The following is a 20,266-nucleotide window of genomic DNA, read 5'->3' on the forward strand; positions in this document are numbered from 1 at the left end:
TCAAGGCCATCTTGCTTTCTCCCTGGATCTTCAGGTTGCATGAGGTGGCTGTTTTCCACCAATTACAGCAGACCCACTTCCTTGCACACCCATCATTCCAGAAACAGTGTCCCAAAAAAACCCTGATGAAGGAGAAAATAGACTACTAGAGATACCACTTCATAACAAGTAGGCAGGAAATTCTCCTGTCTACAGAAGACTGAGTCTGGAGTACGAATATTGTCCCAAACTCCCTTCTTCAATAGCTGAGGAAATTATGCAGGAAAGTCTGGAAATTTCCCAAACTCAAAGCTAAAGGTGGCAGAGGTTTTAATCACCATGCTGTTGACAAACTGGATGATAGACAAAAATATTCCTGCCTCACTAAAGAGTCTTTCAACACTGGGAGACTGTGAACCTAACAAGCTGCCTCATGAGGATTTAAGATAGAGTGGCAGCCTAGATTGAGAGGAGTGAGAAGAGACAGACAGACAGCCTGGAAGGAGTGAAATGACAACAATATCACTGCAATGTCAGGAGGCTTTTCCAAAGTAGAGAAAGACACTGAAGTCTTTAGGGGAGACAGAGTGTTCTGAAGAGAATGGAGAAAACCCTAAGCTACAAGTAGTGAAGGGTCAGAGGAGGAATTTTCAATACATAAATATAATGCAAGAGACTGGTATATGGCTTGTATATCCCTTACAGTACTCAATTCAGCCATGCACAAGTACATAGTCCACGCACACTATGTTTGTTTCTTCTCGCTATTTTTTCCATACGTATCAATTAACATTCAGTAGCTCTAACTGTCTAGGACACCACACTTTGCTTAGCCAGCACAAAGTGAGTTAAATTCTTTATTTAGGTTGCTGTTTACTACACACTTCTTTCTAAATCTTTTCTCTGGTTAAAAAATCCCCACAGCCATCAACAATTACACTCAGCCTCTAATGTTTGATAGTTCTCTTCATCTATAAAGTTGTTTGATGTTTGATACACTTTTTCCAACTTTTAATTTCTAACAAAGAAGGAGATAAACTATCTCCTACAAAGCTTACTTGCTTATTTTACCTTTCCCAAAAGCTTTCTTCTTTTGAATACATAACATGCTGGTGGTAGGGGTGGGGAGGTAGAAGTAAGAAAAATCATTTCCAAAAGAACAGGAATAATTTTTTTGCCCTATTTCAAGAACATGCTAGATTTAATGAGAATATTAGCCATCATCCTTAGGAAGAATAATACAGAAAATTTGAGAGAGCAAAGACTGATCTAATTTCCTTCTATAAGCAGAAAGTAGAGTAGACTATCATGGGAAAGTACTTTTGTCTATAATCTACTAAGAAATCACAACCAGACTAAACAGTAGCTGCCTGTATTCCAATATGCAACCATATATCCATATGTCTCTTATTGAACACTATATTGAAGTTGGCATTATATATCTCTCCACTGGGGAGGGGGGAAATCTGAACTTTGACACAGATCCATTAAATAAAACTCCAATCAGCAAATACTACAAAAAATACTACTGAGAGGTTGGTACATAAGGGGAAAAATTAAAATCTGAATAGGCAGAAGAGTTTCATGACAATTATAAGTAATTTCACATAGCAATAAAGTTCTCATGTTTACATAATGCACCAAAACATGCTACAAATAACAGTGTACATAGCATATATTAATCAAACTGCCCAACACGCTCACAGCCAACTATATGTTTAGAAGAGTAATGAAAGAATAATATGTCCAATGAAAATTCAATTACATAGATAAACAAAAATGTAGATATCCAACTTAGCGTTCAAGTGCCGGAGTTTGCAGACAACATCCTGACATTAGGAAAAACTACCATTGTATTTTTAATGACAAATAGCATTGACTGTTGTTGCATATCTCATTTGTGATACATTTCAAACCAGTTGTAACACAAACAATGCAATGGTTCGACACGTTTTAGTGTGACACTTGTACACACTTTTGGTGAAAATTTTCTTTCCTATGGATCCAAAAACTAGAACTTTTAACAGAAGTTACAAGTTTCGCCAACTCATCCAAGTTAGCTTCAGCTTGAGCTTCCTGTCATCAATGCTGTAAATATTCCAGTTATATGTAGTAGGAGAATTGTATCCTATATTCAGATGGAACCCTTTTCTGAGTTTATTTTGGTTTTTGTTTGTTTTTAGTGGTGTTTGCGAGGTATTATAGTAATATATTGGGTTATGCCCCATTATTTTTTAACTCTTAATATTGATAAAAACAGTTAAGTTATTACATCCCTACATATCATTCAGATATTTGACCCCAACATGTAAAAAAATGAAAAATGTCCTTTTTATTCTCCTGATTCCTAATACTTGAGGTTCTTTTCCAATTTTAGAAGCCTTGCTAATATGTAGGAGGACTGTGGAAAACCAGTGTAGTATCCAAAGGGGGGGGGGGATGCATTGTCAGTTCTGTTGTAATGGTTACCAAATATTAAATTTTAATAATCCAGTTGTCACACAAACTCCACTATTTTTCACATTTCTCAAAAATAGATTTTCTGGGCCCTAAATTTTGCCAATTTATGTGCAGCAGGAAAATAACTATTTCTTGGATAACATACAAGTACTTCTGTATAAAAAATAAAATGGTATTGCTTTCTAATACCTGTGGCTTACAGCATTAGGCCTATAAGCTTCTGGTCTTTTGTCTATTATGGTGTTGAGCAAATGATTCCTTGGCTTACAGACTGAACACAATATGAGCTTTTCTCAACATCTTTGTGAATATCATGTCAATGAGACCTTTACATTTGAAAACACAAGGAATGGGAACCTATGAATACTTGTGTCGAAGTGCATTTTTCTGAACCCATTTTTGTGGTATCTGAATAATCTTTGCATATTAGATTTCATGATATGGCTTTTTAGTATGCTGGTTAAAGAACAATGGTAATATTGGAAGATCTGATTTGGAAAGGACCTCAGGAGAGAACTTCTTGCCCCAGAAGCTGATTGGAAATGTTGAAAGTTATTATTGCGTGGATACCTCTCCACTGGCTGAGTTAAGTGCAGTGCTGCAGACCTGTTGAGGTTTGCTGCCTTCCTGGTGACTGAAATAGTATAACCATAGTAGTCACTATGAGGGATAGTATATGAGACAATACCCTGAAAAGGTAGCCCAAAATGAAAAAGCAGGATGAAAGCTTTAGGACCTCTACTTGGAAAGACTAAAAGTATTCTCTAGTCACTGCCAGTGAAGATAGTAATGCTGTAAGAGGCTTAGTGCATGCGTGGGGGAGATTTGTGACAGAAAGTTAGAACTCCATGTCAAGCCTTTCATGCAAACAATAAATATTACTTCTGCTCATAATCAGACTTTTCTCCAGCATCGTCTTTGAATGTTGAACCTTTTTCAATTAATTAAAAACTATGCACTGCAGAGTGCATATTTTATCAGCCCTCAGCTGCTTAAGTGTCTAGAAAAGACCAGGCAGTTTTTCTTTTTCCAGGCAACCCAGAGCAAGTACTTGCAAGGGTCATATCTTTTTAATTATCTTTTCTCTCTTTGATTAATTATTCCGTCTGACAATAGCGTGTTTCTAATGCTATTCACCTGCCTTTGATGATTGACAACTTTTCTGTCTGATTCAAAGCAAACAGCTGCTGCCATGATTGCCTAGCAACCAGGATGTGATGGATGAGCCCCAAAGATGGATGGCTGCAATAAATCATGTCTCCAGCTATAAAACTGGAAAAAAGGGATAAGAATAAAAGCGAACAAAAAACAAAACAAGGTTTCTCCCCATGAGTGCACTCAGCTCCTTACCAATTACACCTGAAATGGACTTTGTGTCTATTAATAGGAAAGTTTTCTAATCAGCAAGAATGCAATGATGCCATTTGTATCAGGTGTGTTTACAATTGTTCCAGAAAATTGGCACTTGTACTTCAATTACCTACTATGTTACACAAGTGAAGATCAAAGTTTTGCCTTCTTCTGTGGGAAGCTCTATAGAAAATAATATTATCTTTTTACAGTTTCTGTAACACTGGACATTAATGAACTGAATAAATCTGATTCTTCCTTGTTTTTGGCAGCTGAGTTGTAATACCAAAAGTAAAATGAAAGGGATTTGTGAAAGGAATAGCAAACGTCAGATTTCTGCTAAACTTGGTTTAAAAAATTCACATAAAGCTAATGATCATTTTATGAAGTCATCATGTTTATATATTGTTTATCAGATGTTATTATAACTTTATCCCACTAGACAGGCTTCTTGCAATCAAGAAAAAGTTCCACTGACTGAATAAGGATTCAAAAATATCATCTACTTCTACAAACTAGGGTAAACGAAAACTGATTTCTTTTAATGGAAAGCTATTGTAGTCTAACTTTTCCTATCATCATTATTTAATTTCTCCAGCATGTGCCATATAAGAAATACTAAATTAAATTAGCAAACTCAAATAGAGTCATATGTGGCAGTAATCTTGGACCACACGCACCAAAATGCTTGTGCATAAATGAATGATTATTATTTTTAGGTTGCTATTTTATTTATTTTATTTCTGAAACTGAGTTACATTGTTGCACTGAGTACACATTTCATGATAATCACTGCCTACAGTTCCCAAGTGACTCAAGACCTAATTGCTCACACAATGCTGCATCCTTAATTCTTCCAGCAGGTGGGGGTGTCTTGGTACTAGTACTTAAAAAAAAAAAAAAGTAAGAGCTTATCCTGGTTAAGCATGGACATGCCAGCCAGCCCAAGTACCAAACATTTGGTGGTAAACTCTACAGTTTAAAGACTCTCTAAAATGGATGGAGAAGGTGGATGGAAAGGAAAATTGTAAACACTGAAATAATTTTTTTACTAGAATGTAGCTTTCTTCACTATTGTAGTATTCAAATGTAGCCAGTCAGTGAAAGGAAGTCAGATTTTGTTAATCTTTTCACATGCATATTTTAAAGCATATTTTTATACTAGACCTGACAACGTCAGACAATGTTTTGCTTTAGCAACTACAATCCTGTTTATATTTAATGTTATGTACAGTATGTAGCTGTGTTCCTGCAAAAGCTTGCCTGCATCCTTGCAATAAGCCATAGATTTGTCTACATTTTATGATTATTAAATTTATCCCATTGAAGCTCTCTCTCTCTCTCGCTCTCTCTCTCTCTCTCTCTCACACACACACACACACACACCCTAAAACAACTGTACACCAGTCCTATAATGACCAGCTCGTATCTGGTAACAAACAATAAGAAAGCAAAGCCATCAATCAAACTGTGCACATCCAGGCCTCCACTCTGTCCCAGCTCATCCAGCTCTCAAGTTACAGCTTTACACGGCAAGTCTAAATAATATTCAAAATGATAAATGGCACTATAAGCCTGATATCCATCATCAATCTTTTTTTAAGGAACATCCATCTTCAATAATGCACGTTTGAATCATGTGAAACTGAGAGCTCCCAGATTCATTTACACAACCCCCAGCAAGCTGGTGCTGCTTGAATGATACGTGTCAGCCAGTTTCTCCCAACTGCCAAACTAAAAGAGAGAGAGAGAAAGAGGGGGACAATAAAGCTTAAGAGGTTTGAACAACAGGACTTAGCAGATAATATGAAAGAACATAACCTCTTCAGTCACTCTGCCAATCTACCCCCCTCTCACCACACACACATACACTTTCTCTGTCTTCCTGTCTCTTTCTCTCTCCCCAAATCAGCACTGCTGTTGTAGCTATGCTGTACTAAGGGGAAAAGACAGCACTGCATGAAACTGTGCTGTCCCCATACACACACACCCCTCCCTTACTGTCTGGCAGGGCCCATTTGATAAATGACACATGTCATTCTGTCAAGAGGAAAGGGTGGGTCAGTGATATATGGCTCTGCTGAAAAGGAAATCGACTGTTTGGCATGGTGTGACTATTCTCCACCAGGATTTAGTTTCAGAACTCTAAAATGAAATCTACGATGTTTCAAGTGCATGGTTAGGGCAGGCTGACGTGCGGGCCAAGCAGCTTTTTTTTCTTTTTTTTTTCATCCTCTCTCTGCCCTTCGGATTTCAAAAAACTGTTCCACTGACTGGAAACTGCAAAAGAACACACATCTATCAAAGTCTTCAATAGTTATGATCCATGATAAAATTTAAATAGGTTGAGGTTTCTATTTTTATTTATTACTGGGGGGAAAATGGCACGCAGGCTTGACACAAAAGCAAGATAAAAATTAGCATGTTTGAAGTAATCGTCCCACAGCTTGACATCTGCATAGTAAATTTTAAAGGAAAAAAATGTGTCAGGCAGGCTTGAGCTGCTCCCTCCCTCCCCCCCTCTTTCATTAGCTCACTGGCAGGGTGGCACTTCTGAACCTCATTACTGCAAGAGGATTTATGAAGCTGAACCCAATGGCAAAGAAAAGGCATCTGTCAATAATTGTAGGGAGCTGCACTCACAGCTTTGAAATCTCATTAAGTATGCAGTTATCAGGCATAAAGATCAAAAACATTACTCAACTCCGACAGAATCTTATGGAGGAACATTAATTAGCAACAGGCCTACAGTACAAAAAAAAAAACAGACTTCCTCTCACACCTGCCCAACCCACAAACTAAAAGAAACACTCCCCCTCCCTTCAGAAAAAAATAATTCCCAGCATCTGAGACTGATCAAGTACATGAAACAAGAGAGAGGAAAAAAAAATCAGTTGAGACAGTCTTGGCGGTGAAGAGAGAAAAGGAAGAAGCTGTCAAAGTTGAGAAGGATGTCAGCACTGGCCCTGATTACAAGGGCCTATACAGTTCCCAGGCCTTTTATCATCCCTGCCATCAAAAACAGACTCTGTGTCACAGATGGATGACTGATGGCTGCCAGTCTTGAACAGCCTCGCCAAGCCTCAGGAGGCCCCTGCTGAGATCTGGCCCTTCTAGCAACAGGCTTGACCTAGCAGGAAAAGGACTTCAGGCACAGAGCCCAGTCCCAGAAATACTCAAAAACAGCACCCTGTTCTATGCTGTTCTTCCTTTAGAACAATTCAGTAAAAGGTTGGTTTAGGTTTGTTTGTTCAGCTTACAGAAGTTAAACGTAATACCTCTTCTCCCTACACAAAGACTATGTATTATTTGAAAATAACACTAGGGGGGAATCATTTTTCTACTTTTCTTTAGAGTTCACATTCTAAGCCTGATTTATATACTCAATTGCTTAGAAAACACAGGATAGTAAAATATAAATCAGGGGCGGAGCGCAGACATACAAGCATACAGACAAAAAAACAACTGATCTTTGCAGCATTAAGTATGCATACAACTAATTTAGAACTATGGCAATATTAACATTTTTGTTTCAGTGATATCCCATTGCTTAGCCCACTTTACATTTTTCACCACTTGCTACCTATCAGAAATCGTTTGCCAACAAGAATCCAAAGCTACTTTTTTTTTTTTTTTTTTTTTTAAAGAAGAAAAATATCATCCCCACTTGGGCCCATTCCCAGAAAGTCTTTCTCTAGTTCCTTGCTAAGCTTCATACATGTTAATATTTCCCATGATGCTGCACCACAAAAAAACATTCGATAACTGCTCCATTTCTGTGTTTACTATGTATTTTACTTTAATACAACATAAAACGTGTCTCTTATTGCATGATATATACAGTGATATTTACATGTCACTTGCAGCATCTGAAAAGACTGGCTTCTTAACTAATTATATCTTTAATGGATTACAGTGTCAAATACACATACGCACAACTCACTACGATTCTCCGCCAGTTAGAGACTTTCCCATCTCCAAAATCCATTCATTTCAAAATTAATGTCATTTAAAAAAAGTGTCACCTTTGACAAAATAAGGAACAGGAAGTTCAGCTTTAAACAAGATGTTTTTAAAAATAATTTTACTTAGAGTGTTACAATAAGGTGTTTATATTTTTTCATATGCTTACCATATTACTTTTATTATGTGTAGCATCAAAGTGATTATAGCAATTACATCTAACAGAATTAATTATAGAACATCCCATCATTCCTGAATACATAATGCATTAGAGGTAAGCCAAAGAAAGAAAACATCTTGATTGTAGTAACTATTGTCGGAATAAATTTTTCCCCAAGCATAAATGCAAAACTAAATTCAAAAATTTAAGAAACAGAGGGGCAAAAGCTGTTTCAAATATTAACTACTTACACATGCATGTAAAAACTGATATATATATTGAAATAAAGATACTGGCCTGCTTAAGACTAAACTACCACAAGTAACCATGTAAAATCCATTAAAGATTTTTATCATGAAAAATGGATACTAGCCAATCCACCTAACAAATGTGTTAGTACATAAAGACAAGAGTGTGTGGGTGAAAGAGTTACAAGCCTTTACGTATGCAAAGTAAATTCACTCAAAGCTTCATTAATATTAATTTAAATTCAGAACCCATTTACATTAAATTGTTCATTAAAAATTGCCTATTTTATGCAACATGCATTCCACAAAGAACACATAAGAAACTGAAACACAGGGCTCAATTTAATGATGGAAATGAAATCCCAAAAGTAAATGAATTTCAGTAGTTCCAAACATATAATAAAACAGCTTTTTCTTCTATATAAACTTGTTAAGTTTGGTAAGAGTTTGGTAAAGGGGTATGAAAATTGTATTACTTTCCCCCAGTACAAGCTTATGGAGGTGTCCTTTTGACCTCTCTACCTGAATACAGCCTTGCTAAAGTAAGAATTATTCATAGCCAGCACATCACCACCACCACCTCCACAAAAATGTTTGTTTATTGTAAACGTACTTAATTATGAGAAAGAGCAGAAGTTTATTCTAAACAATGTCAAATTTACTCTGTTTAAACAAAAAAGCACCCCAAATTTAAAAGGCGAGCTGAGTGGTGATGTGGGCTAGGAATGGAGAGTTCTTCATTTGGTGAACTCTCACGCCAACAAATATAGTGAACTTACCCGACTCCCAAACAACTGTTCTGGATGAAGAAAAGAGAGTCACAATTAATAACATGTGCCCTGACATTATGCATTAATAATTTATAATTAGCACAAAGTTAGACTATTCTTGAAGAGATACACCTTTTCTATCTGAAAAAACAAAATAATGGAATTGGCAAAAAGCTTTCAGGTGTTCTATGGCCTTTTGGTGATTCCTCCCCCCCCAGAGTATATACCACTGACTATTTTCTTAAATAATTTCAATCTTTATCGTTACAATGACAAGTGTTTAAATTCTGTAGACTATTAAAATTCTGATGGACTATTTGTTGGCTAAAAACGTCTTTCAGTAGTAAAATTGGGAAAATTATGGGGAAGAAGTCTTACAGTCTTCATAATAACAATCCCTTTATCTGAATCACTACAGTTTTTTCATGTAAATGGTCATACACAATTTCAAGCACTTATAATGTTCTATTCTGCATTATTATTCTTAAAAAACTACAATGCAGTCTGCTCCTGGATGATGGCTTGAATCCTTTGAACCAATTTTTGATGTAATTTGTTAGTAACATTGCAATCAAGGAAAAACTAGCTGAATACATGTTTCCAGTTCTCATGCTTTAGGTAATGACACACAAAAAAGAAACACATCCATTGTTTAGAGGATTTTTAAAATTAATTTAATGACTAACTGCAAATGCTGGAAACTAGAATTAATCTGTCTGGATAAAAAAAGGCTTACAGACATTTAAATGCATGTATCGGGACACTTTATCAACCTAACATAAAATTGTCATCTTATCTTATTATATGACTATTTTATGCATGTGTCAAAGAATTTAAAAATGAATGCCTGTCTATTCAGTCTAATTACAACTGCATATTATCTGTCTGGATGTACTAGTCCATATCATTGTTACTAAATACAATATATTGTATTCACCTTTCATTTTTAACTTCAAGTACATAAACCACAATTTGCGGTGTACCTGAATAAAAAGAAATCCCTGACTTGAACACCTGAGTATCATTTACTAAACAGCCCATCTCAAGTAATTTACAGGTAACTCAGGATTGCACTAGATGTATATTATTTTCAGTATTGTGTGTGTTTATATATATATATATATATATATAAAATGGGCTTTGCGCATGCATGCACGCGCGCGCACACACACCTGCCTACTTTGCAATATAGTATTTTAGGCATTTTTACAGTTGATCTAGCAGTTGTGTCATGAAATAGGGCTATATTCAAATTTACCAGACTGTGTTTGGATGAGCTGAGAAACAGTCAAGATACTGAATTAAAACAGACTACAAGACTGTAAGGCTAGCTAGTTACAAGGTTTGTACAGAAAGCTACTTATGAGGCCACTTTATGCTATGGTAAATGATTTCTTTTCACTCAGGCATTTTACACTACATTTATACGTTAGCGCACACACAGCACACTTTTAAAATCTACCATGCACCTCACCCTGAAGGTGATCTTTTCTACACTCTAGTTTACACTAATCTTGAAAACAGCATTGACAAAAAGGAACCACTCTAATCCTGCTAACTCACCCTAGCTTCACTGCATTTCCCATAACCCTGCAGCAGTCACAATTCATTCTAATCACTTTACAAAACAATCTTTAGTAAAAAGAGGAAAAATGCAGACTTGTGAGCCAATTTAAGAAATAACTGCTGATACATCAGTTATTGACTATTTCACTCCTGCTCATGATAGCGCTCAAGGCAAAACTGAGAACAAAATGACAACATCAACCGCATGCAATAAACTGTGGCCCAGGAGAGCACTGAAGCCCTAATTGACAGCTGTCAAGCTAATGGGAGCAATGGCAGCTGATTCTCGAAAATTCTGTTTTCTAGCAGGATATTCAGTGGAATCTATCAGGCCTTTTTACATTTATGCCCCTTTTTCTTTTTGCATTGTTCCTCACACTTTGCAGGGAAAAAAAGCAGAGGACAGCCATAACTAATCATTTTGTCAGCTTGCTGCTAGGAAGAATCTCTGTCCAACAGAAAAATATGTGGCAGGTTTGGAGGCAAGTAACATACCAAGGGCTGATGCTGCAAGTACCTTTATAGGTAGTCTACTCTATCACTGCATTACTTTTGGGGGTCTGTATGTAGTTGCAGGGAAATTATGTAGCTTCAAGCAATTCTCATTAATTAGGGAATTCATTCAACTTGCTGAACTCATATCTGCATGTCTAGAATTTTGTCTAAAAACCTGTGTGTCATAGCTCAACAGAATTTTTGCAATACACTTTGGCCTGATTTTCAAAGCTGCTGAGAACCCACAGACATCACTAAGCTCAATGGAAACCGGAGATGCTCAGCACCTTTGAAAATCAATTGATCTGTGTACTGAAATATTCACATTGACAGTATGTGCCTCTTCAAAATGTAAGCATTAAGGTTCTGTTTAGAAAGCCAAATAGAGAACAGAAAGCATATAGATTATCTCTACAGTTTAGAAAACATTTTAGTAGAAAAAATATCACAGTACCAAGTTCTATAACAGCTTAAAAAGCAGCATTATTGTCTGGGCCTGAAATCAGTAATTATTTCATTCAATAAAAAATGTAAACGAGTTACCAACAAATCACTGCAGTTTCCAGTCCTTCTACAGACCAAGAGTAGAACATATACAGAATGTGTATTAAGTCTTTTCAGTCAAGGAGAACTACAACACAAATTTTCTTGATCTTTTAAATAGATGTTTTTTTTTTTTTAAAAAAAAGCAAGTGAAAGCTATAATTTAAGGATAGATAATTATTGTTTGCATGAACCAGATTGGCCTCCATTAGTGTAGTATCTCTTAGCTCTTCTAGACAGTAGCCTTTAACTAATAAGGGTTTTTCTCTCTTCTAACTTAAATGGCAAAAGTCACTGGAATAGCAACTGTAATGTAGCTCTTCCCCTTGCATTAACAAGGGTAGTTGAAAACTATGCTCCTCTGACATTTCCCCTACTTTATCCATGATATTCATCTGTCTTAAGGCAAACAAACTGAAATTTTCATTTTTAGAGATTCTTGATTCTTAGAGACAGCTTTAGTCTTCTACAGTGTGGTGTTAACACTTGGGCTAGACATAAAGAATTTGTGCACCTGTCTGTTATGTTTGCAAGCTCTGTACTGCTGAGAGTTCTTTGTTGTTGTTATTCTACTCCAGACCATTAAAAGGGCCCTAATTCCTATGACATGATTATCCAGGTACCAAAGCCCATTTGTCACCTGCAGCAGAAAATTGAGTTAATGCACAACTAAAGGCAACCAGGACTGTGTAATATCAACTTGATTACATCAAACTAGCTGCAAACCTAATTCTGCTGGATGACACTGCGTGGAGCTTGTCATCTCCAATCATTAAAGCTGTCAGGAATCCATCAGGTTTACAGCTAATTAGGTGAACACTAATGAAGCTGGCAAAACAACTTTTCTTTTTTTATGGCTGAGCGGACCTTTCAGTTTGGAGAGAAAAAAATTCTCGAGTATTCTCAAGGTTGCTGGGGACTGGATTTCCTGAGTTACCAATCAGCAGGCATCTTTAATTCCTCACCCTCTTCCCACCCTCCCAGTCCTTTTTTTAATTATTATTATTATTATTATTATTTTATTTTTAGTCTATCAGTACTAAAGCAATCAATTTGTCATCACTCTCAATATGCCACAAAAACCAGTTGTGAACCTTATAACTTGCAGCTGTGTAGCCAAAAAGAAGGGGAGGGGGGAGAGAATGAGAAGTTGTTGTTGTTGTTTTGGTCTTATATTAAAAAAAAAACCCTTACACAGCTCACTTATTTATCTTCAAGCACTTATCAACAGCATAAATGTTTTTGGTGTTTTTCCCCCACTCTTCTTAAATAAGTAGCCCTTCAGTCATTCTGCATCCCCCATATCCATTAGGCTGAGGCATTTTGATAAAGTAAAGCCAAAGCTAGTGTATGGGAAAGAATGAAAGCACTCACTCTGCCAACTTCTGATTGACCATTAAGCTATTGATGAATGTGCCTGTCAGGAGAGAGACAATTAAATCAAATATGAAACAAAGTCGTTTTGACGGGTCATTTTGATAGAGCAAAACCATTCTTCCATCTCCTATTAGTCCTGCAGTCAAGTTTTTGTAATGAATATTTCTTAACTAACCTGCTATTTCTTAATTGTTTTTAAAAGTGTAAAATATACTTTGCTTAGGCTGCTAATAGGAAAAATAACATTTCCACACTGATTAATAAAACAGCATTTAGCAGGAAGCAATCATCATAATAAATGTTTTATATGACAACTCGAAAGCTAAAAACATAAAGATTACACTTTTCCTGTATGCAAAAGATATATGCATATTATACATTGTGGCTAATTCACTTAAATGGAAAACAGAAGGACAGAGTACTTCAAAATGTATGAGTTCACAAAATCTAAACTATAGGTCACCTATTTGAAGAATATGACCAACTTTACTGAAAACCAAGTCCTTCAAAAACTAAATTACATTTACAGACTAGACTTTTCAAATTATGTTGTAAGACAAAGTTTTGTCATTATTTGATGGCACTAACCAGAAAGATTTATATGATGTGAAGAGAAATTAATACTGCACTTAAAAACATTCCAAACTTTTCAAATGCCAGTATGTAGACTACAAAATGTACTGTGAACAAGTATGGTTTCTTCCATTACAAAAACAAAAACAGGTATATCAGAGTAAGGTGTACACTTCAGGAGGGGAAATATACATACATGTTATTCACCGTGTTACTTGCTCTTACTAAGTTCAAATCATGCCACTTAGACAGCTTGGGAACTTTTTAAAGCATTTCTTCTGACAGTGCTCTCATAAGTAGCAGGATTACTTTATTTAGGTTTTAGCCAGTACCACTGAATGGACTAATTAAAATATTACTACAACCACTTGGAAAACTTCTACATTCATGCATTCAGAATATATCAGTCCCTCCTAAAGAACGCACCATGAGTGCTTCAATTCTACACTGAATTACTGGTCCCTAAAATAACTAACCTTTCCTCAAGAGGAGAGAGACTGTATCTCTATCCATTTGGTGTAAGTATGACCCATATCAAAATGCTTGTCCATGTGATTATGACACTAAACTAACCAGAAGTCCCAGAAGTTGCACTGACACTGAGTTGACAGGCCATATATGACGTCACTGAGTCTGGTGTTACCATGGCAAGTGATTTATTGATGTTTATCGGGAATGAATAGATCAAAGGCAGCCAGATGACAGGCAATCAATCAGCCATCAAATCAAGGATGGCAACAGTCCAAGGAAACCTTTTTCCACCCTACATACCTCCATTATTGTAAAATAATGTTTTTATTGGGTTCCCCCTCCCAATCCCTCCACCCCCAATTTGGCTTTTCCAGAAAATGCTACTCAAGTTTAACAGGAGTTGACATTCAAGACACAAAGAAACAGAAAAAAATCCACAAGGGCGAAGCCCAGAAAAGACTTTCCTTTAAAAAAAAAGAAGGGTAATGTAAACCCAGCATCAAAAATACTGGTTAGTCATCAGACAATTCACAAGACCCCTTTGGAACTCCCCAGCTTGGACTCCTAAATGAAAAATCAATAGGATTTAGAGGAAGAGGCTGTCAAAGAAAGTGACCAACTAAGCAGATCTGCTGGTCCAGTGGAGGTGTCTTCAGTGCAGTGTAAGAGGAAGAGGGAGAAATATAAACTTGGATGAAGGAGTCTTGCCTATGGTTTGATCTTAAAGCAACACTGCAAGCCTGTCATATCACCACACATGCAAGCCTGTGCCACTCACCACACATACCTAAATACATACATTTACTAGCTGCTTACAAATAAATTATCAATGGCTTTCACAAACTGCTTGTGAGTGTGAAAGATGTGGATGGGGATTGTATGGGGAATAAAAGGGAGAAAAATAAAGTGAGTGCCAAAGCAGGGATTGGAAATGAACATTTATTTCTCTTTTCCTCCACCCCTATAGCCACACACATCTTTTCACCATACACATCTATTATAGCCCTTCTTTTTCACAAAGTGTTGTCCCCAACACAGAGAATGGGAGGGGGAAGGAAAATGGGGGAGCTGGGAAGAAACCGAAAGTAAGAAAAAGGCTATCAGGTCCTCCCCCCAGCTCCAAGGGGGGAAAAAATCCCCAAACCACAGTGGTGTGTCTGCCTGACCAAGTTTACTCGGCAAAATCCAAGGCGTGCAGCGTGCAGACCCAGGAGCGAGGCGGAAGGGGAGCTCCGCGCCAAGCTAACTAGCTCTGCCCGCCGGAGAGCGGTTATGAAAGAGACAGAGCCGAAGCTAGAGAGAGGAGAGACAAATCGCCTGGGAAGGCAGCCCTCGTACCTGCTGCGCGCCGGGGCGCTTGCTGCTTCCTCCTCGGCATGCTGAGCTCCTGCCGCCGCCGCGGGTGCCAGCAGGGGGTGGGCTGCTTCGGGGCGGGGGTGGGAAGAGTTGCTTCAGCCCCGGAGATCCGGTGAGCGGCTCCAGGCTCTGCTGGAGGGCTGGGGGGTGTTGCGGCTGTGCATGCACGATGCCGAGGAGGCGGCGGCACGCAGGGGGAGGGCAGCCCCGCTACCGCGGGCAGGCGAGGGGGGAAGTTTGACAAATCGCCCCGGAGGCCGGCGGCGGGGAAGCCCCCGAGGAGGGGTGCGAGCAGGAGGGCCGGGGAGCGCCCGCCGTCCGCCCCGCCCCGCACGCCCGGTGCCTGGCCGGGCACGGAGATCACGGCATAAAGAAGGGGGGGTCGCTGGTGGCTGGAGTCGGCGGAGCTTCAGGCTGCGCTCCTCGCTCCCAGGCTCCGGCTCCCGGCTCGGCGCTGGAGCGGCGGCGGCGGCAACAGGCAAAGCTTGAAGGGAAACGAGATGATCGCAGTGTCACTCCAACTAGTCTGCGGAGAGCGAGCGGGGCACCGCGCTCCCACCGCCCCGCGCCTTAACTCTTTGCGCGGCGCGCTGCAAGCGCCGCCAGAGGGACGGGCTGCCGGGGGCACCCCCGAGTCCCCTCCTCTCCCACCCGGCCCCTCGTCGTGCCCACAGGCTGGACACTTCCCAACTTTGCCAGCCATGCCCGAGGGGATCCACGCTCCCTCCAGCCAGAGGCGCCCCCTCCCTCCCAGCTTCCAGGGGCTCCCGCCCGAGCGAGGGGGACCCCCCTCCAGCTCATTCCCCCCCCGCCCATTCTCCCTCCCCACCTGTCTCCGAGGCCCTCACTTCTCCGCCCCTGCACCGTCCCCTTTTCCTGCCGCCGATGCCCCTTGCAGCTGGGGGTCTCCTGCCCCCGCTACCAGGGCAAGGGACGCTCTTTAACCTGCCCGCCGCGGCCATGAAAGTCGCCACCCATGACCCGCCTCTGCCCCTTCGCCCGACGAGCCCACGTCCCAGCCGCGGCCCCCCAGGCCCGTCGAGAGAAATGGGGGGACACCGCTGCTCCCATTTCTGCCCAGTTATGGAGACTGTTGCGGGGACCTGAGCTCGGGATCTCGGTGCCATTGCTCCCCTCCCCTGGCTACCACCCACCTAAGCACCTGAACCCTCTCTCCATAAAGGCCCGATGTGTCAAGGCAGGTCCCTGCCTGGTGACAGCAGATCAGTCATGGAGAGAGAGGAGCCAGCCCGGCGTGACTTCGGCAGGGGCAGCCCAGCTGCCCGGCAGTGACACTAAGCAGCCGGGGGCGGGGGGGGGGAGGGCGGACACACCACACCGACCCTCTCGGGGGGCAGTGGTGCTTTGAGGATCTTCTAGCTTTTTTTGTGGTTGTTGTTTAAACAAACTCCCCACCCCCATTCCCGGCAGCCTGGAGCCTGAAGTTTGATCCTCCCTGTGTTGCCCCCCGCCTCCACCCAGTGCATTTAAAAAATACAGCACAACAACCCCACCCACCCTGCTTGTCTCCTTTTCCCCTCCCTCCTTCCCAACTTACCAGCGTGCCCCGGGTCTGGGGAGCTCGCCGGTCTGCTGCTGCGGCAGCAAACGCACATCCAGCGCCCCGGCTTGCACAGCGCACACCTTGCTGGGAGCCCGAGCAGCGAGCAACTCCACTTTGCACCTCTCCGGCTCTGGCTGCGTGCGTCTGGCAAAGTAGCTCCGGCGGGCGGCTCGGGGAGGTGGTAATGCCTAGGTTTCTATTCTTTCAATCGTCGCAGTGCCCCGAGACGCCTTCGGTGGGGAGACTGGGCAGCACTTGGCTTGCAAACCCCCCACCCCCCCGCCACACACTCTCACAAACTCTCCTTTGAAGATTACTTTTTTTTTTGGAGGGGGCGGGGGGGATCCAAGTTCATTGGTGAAATCCCGGGTTCAGCGAGCGCTGGCGAATCGATGCGGTGTGAGTTTGATTGTGTATTCCTGGGTTGCAATAATGTACATCAGAAAAGAGGGATGGACTCTAACGGTGTTTCAAGTGCTTTACGAACATGGATCAGAAGCGATTGCCAAACACCTTCGTGGCTGCCAATTGCACTCCCCCCGCCTTTCTTTGTGTGGCTGATAGATATTTAATGACAGCTACAGCAAATCACAGACAATCGTCTTAGTCCCAAGATGCCTTCTTTACTTAAGAGAAGTGAAGCAAACACCAGTAGCAAATAATTTTCTTCCTCTCTCTCTCTTTTTTTTCACAGGGAGGGGGGGAAGGATGATCTCACTTTTACGGTAAGATCAGAAAATCTCCACTCGCCCCCATTCTTCAAGATTTGGGATAATTCCAAATACCTTACTATGTGCAGATGTTGTTGCGTCTTCTCGTCTTGTAAAGCCGACTTGACGTTCCTTTGCTCTTGCTTCTCTTTTCAAGTTGCAGGAAATTCAAATACTTTACATGAAGGGGTGGAGAAGTTTTTTTTGGGGGAGGGGGCTTTTGTGTTTATTATTATTATTAGATTTTTTTTTTTAAAAAAAGCCGATCTTTAGGATGAAAAAAATCGCAATCGCCTAAAGTCCCCGGGAAATTGCTACTGTTGGGAAAAACGAAAAATTTCTTGCAAACAAGAAAATGGTGAGTTGTCAAATGCCGCTTGTGCTGCCAAATTCGCTCAGTTCCATTTCATTTATATTTGCTGGTTTCTTCTCACGGTTATAGTATCTGACCACAGAAACAACGATCAGAGCTGCTTAAGAGACTACACTGAAACGTTGCCCCCTCCAAAAATCGCGCGCGCGCGCGCGCGTGTGTGTCTGTGTGTGTGTGTGTGCCTGACTGCGTTGTTTGCACCAGAAATAAGCGACTTTCACTGAATCGGGATGTTTTTAGCCCAGTCTTGCTCGCTCGCTCTCCACTCCCTCCCCCCTCCTTGCTGCTATGGCATTGCATGCCGTTAGATCCGCCCTAACATCTGTCCGTCTAACCATTGGCGCATCCATCAGTGTCACACTGAATGCACATTGCAGCGACAACACATCAGACATAACATAGACTGTGATTCAATACAAATAACTAACATACTAAACAACTTAACTAGGAAGGAGGGGATCAGCCGCAGCCTAAGTATTTACAAATGTTAGACAGGGTCGGAAAATATAACGGACTAGGCTTTAATTAATAACTCATTCTTGCTTTTCCCCTCCTCCCGCTCAAATACAAACTAGGAAATAGAAACCCTAAATAATGTAGCGTAATCCTAAGGATACATCATTGCCAAAGGCTGTGGAGAGGGTCTGAGGGAATGGACGGGATCCGCGCGTGAAGCACTCAGACCAGATGCAAGTCTGTTTCTTCAGGGGAAACCGCTAGATCTGTATCAAATAAAACACAGATAGTGAGTAATGTATAAACTCTAGTTTTAGAAGACTGCTCGCCAAGGCGGGTAAGTTCTGCGAAAGACTCTGTATAACTTGGACTATTACAAAAGCTTCAAGAAGATAGCCCAGTTAGTCTGTATCTAGAAAAAACTTAAAACACAACAAATAGTCTTGCAGCACCTTAAAGACTAACAAAACATGTAGCTGGTATCATGAGCTTTAGTGGGCACAACCCACTTCTTCAGATCTTCCATGTTTCAAAACTAAGTGTATTAAGACAAATTTTCAGTCACTAATTAATGAAAGGAAAACATAACAAAGCTTTGCTTTATTAATAGTTAAAAAAAGCAAGATAACTACTTAAAGTATGGACTAAAATATGTTAGAAACGTACAATAAAATAAAAGTAATAAGGGTGTGTACAGTCATTGCAGGCATTTACATACTGTTTCTAGATGTAACAGAGAAGATAGTTATCTTAAGCCAGAAATATGATTTTTCTATTACTTAGCTCCGGAGCTTCCTAAGCAAAGTTCTGTACCAGCCAATCATTTTCTGCAAGTCCAAGGAGTTTTTCCTTAAATCTGCTCATCTTTCACCACACATTATGTTACACATGAGATGCATGCTTCAGTAGTAACTTTATTGCTTTGACTACCCCATGCATGGCATAGAACATTGGACGCTGCATCAAGGATCCAAGAAGACTTATACAAGGGGAAAGGGTTGAAGATGTTTTATGCGTTGCGGTTCTGCAAGTTTGCAAATACCTTCACTTTCTTTAACTATCAAGACTTCGTCTAGATTCATGTATGTGCTGACATTTTTCCCTGTTGCAGTTTTTATTTATCTATCTAGACATAGGCATGCATGTATTAGTTTTGTGGTAAGTAGATATGAAAGAGCAGCTTTCATTCATGTATACATAGATAAATACTTGGAAGATGCCAGCAGATTGCAACAGCAGCAGCTTCACGATATCACTAAGAGAGACATTTTGTAAGAAAACCATAACAACTGCGCATTAAAACATTCATCATGGTTTTAGAAGGGTCAACAACTATTTATGAGAGGTAGTAATATAGAAATAATGCACCGTTTTGAGAGCAGTCCTTTTTAATGAGAGAAGCTAAACTTTCTGTAAACAGTAATTGGTGGGTTTTCCCCAGTTGAACTAGAAATAGTAACTCTCTCTCCATGTATAATGTGTATGTAAAGTATGAAGCGTTAGAACAACCAGCAAGTTTTAGAACAATTTGATATGTTAACTGTTTTGATTTTTAAAGGAAGAAACACATCTATTGAACTCTCCATAAGACAAATTACAGACTAAAATGCAGATTCTGCAAAGCACATGAACTTCTTTGGGGTCACTGTCCATTACAGAAGATCAGAACCCTCAATTGTATTACGTGTAACATTTACAAACGTAAATGCATAAAATCAATGACTGTACAGGCTATAAGACTCAGCCCTAAGCTTGCTTTTACCTGCAGTTCTAAAACAAGGCATCTATTATGTACAAGAAAAAGTTCTATAATTAGATAGCCATCCCTTTTTAACTTCACATCGAGAATGTT

At 40.2% G+C, this 20,266-nt stretch overlaps 1 protein-coding gene across 3 annotated transcripts in view; it reads right to left on the minus strand.

Annotated features, from left to right (window-relative positions):
- The window catches only part of TSHZ3 (teashirt zinc finger homeobox 3), an 80,737-nt gene extending 62,438 nt beyond the window's left edge, over nt 1–18,299 (minus strand). For 2 of the 3 annotated variants that reach the window (XM_075940155.2, XM_075940156.2), the window contains exons 1-2: nt 16,870–18,299; nt 15,294–15,795 (exon numbers count right to left, since the gene is read on the minus strand). In XM_075940155.2, the coding sequence (XP_075796270.2) occupies nt 15,294–15,333 (40 nt within the window). In that variant the 5' untranslated portion in view covers nt 15,334–15,795; nt 16,870–18,299. Of the gene's footprint in view, nt 1–15,293; nt 15,796–16,465; nt 16,624–16,869 lie in introns of those variants that run through there. The other variant, XM_075940157.2, reaches the window with a different exon arrangement.
- Between the last annotated feature and the right edge of the window lie 1,967 nt (nt 18,300–20,266).

Source organism: Pelodiscus sinensis, chromosome 12 (assembly GCF_052426305.1).
Source record: "Pelodiscus sinensis isolate ZL-2025 chromosome 12, ASM5242630v1, whole genome shotgun sequence".
Taxonomy (NCBI): domain Eukaryota; kingdom Metazoa; phylum Chordata; order Testudines; family Trionychidae; genus Pelodiscus; species Pelodiscus sinensis.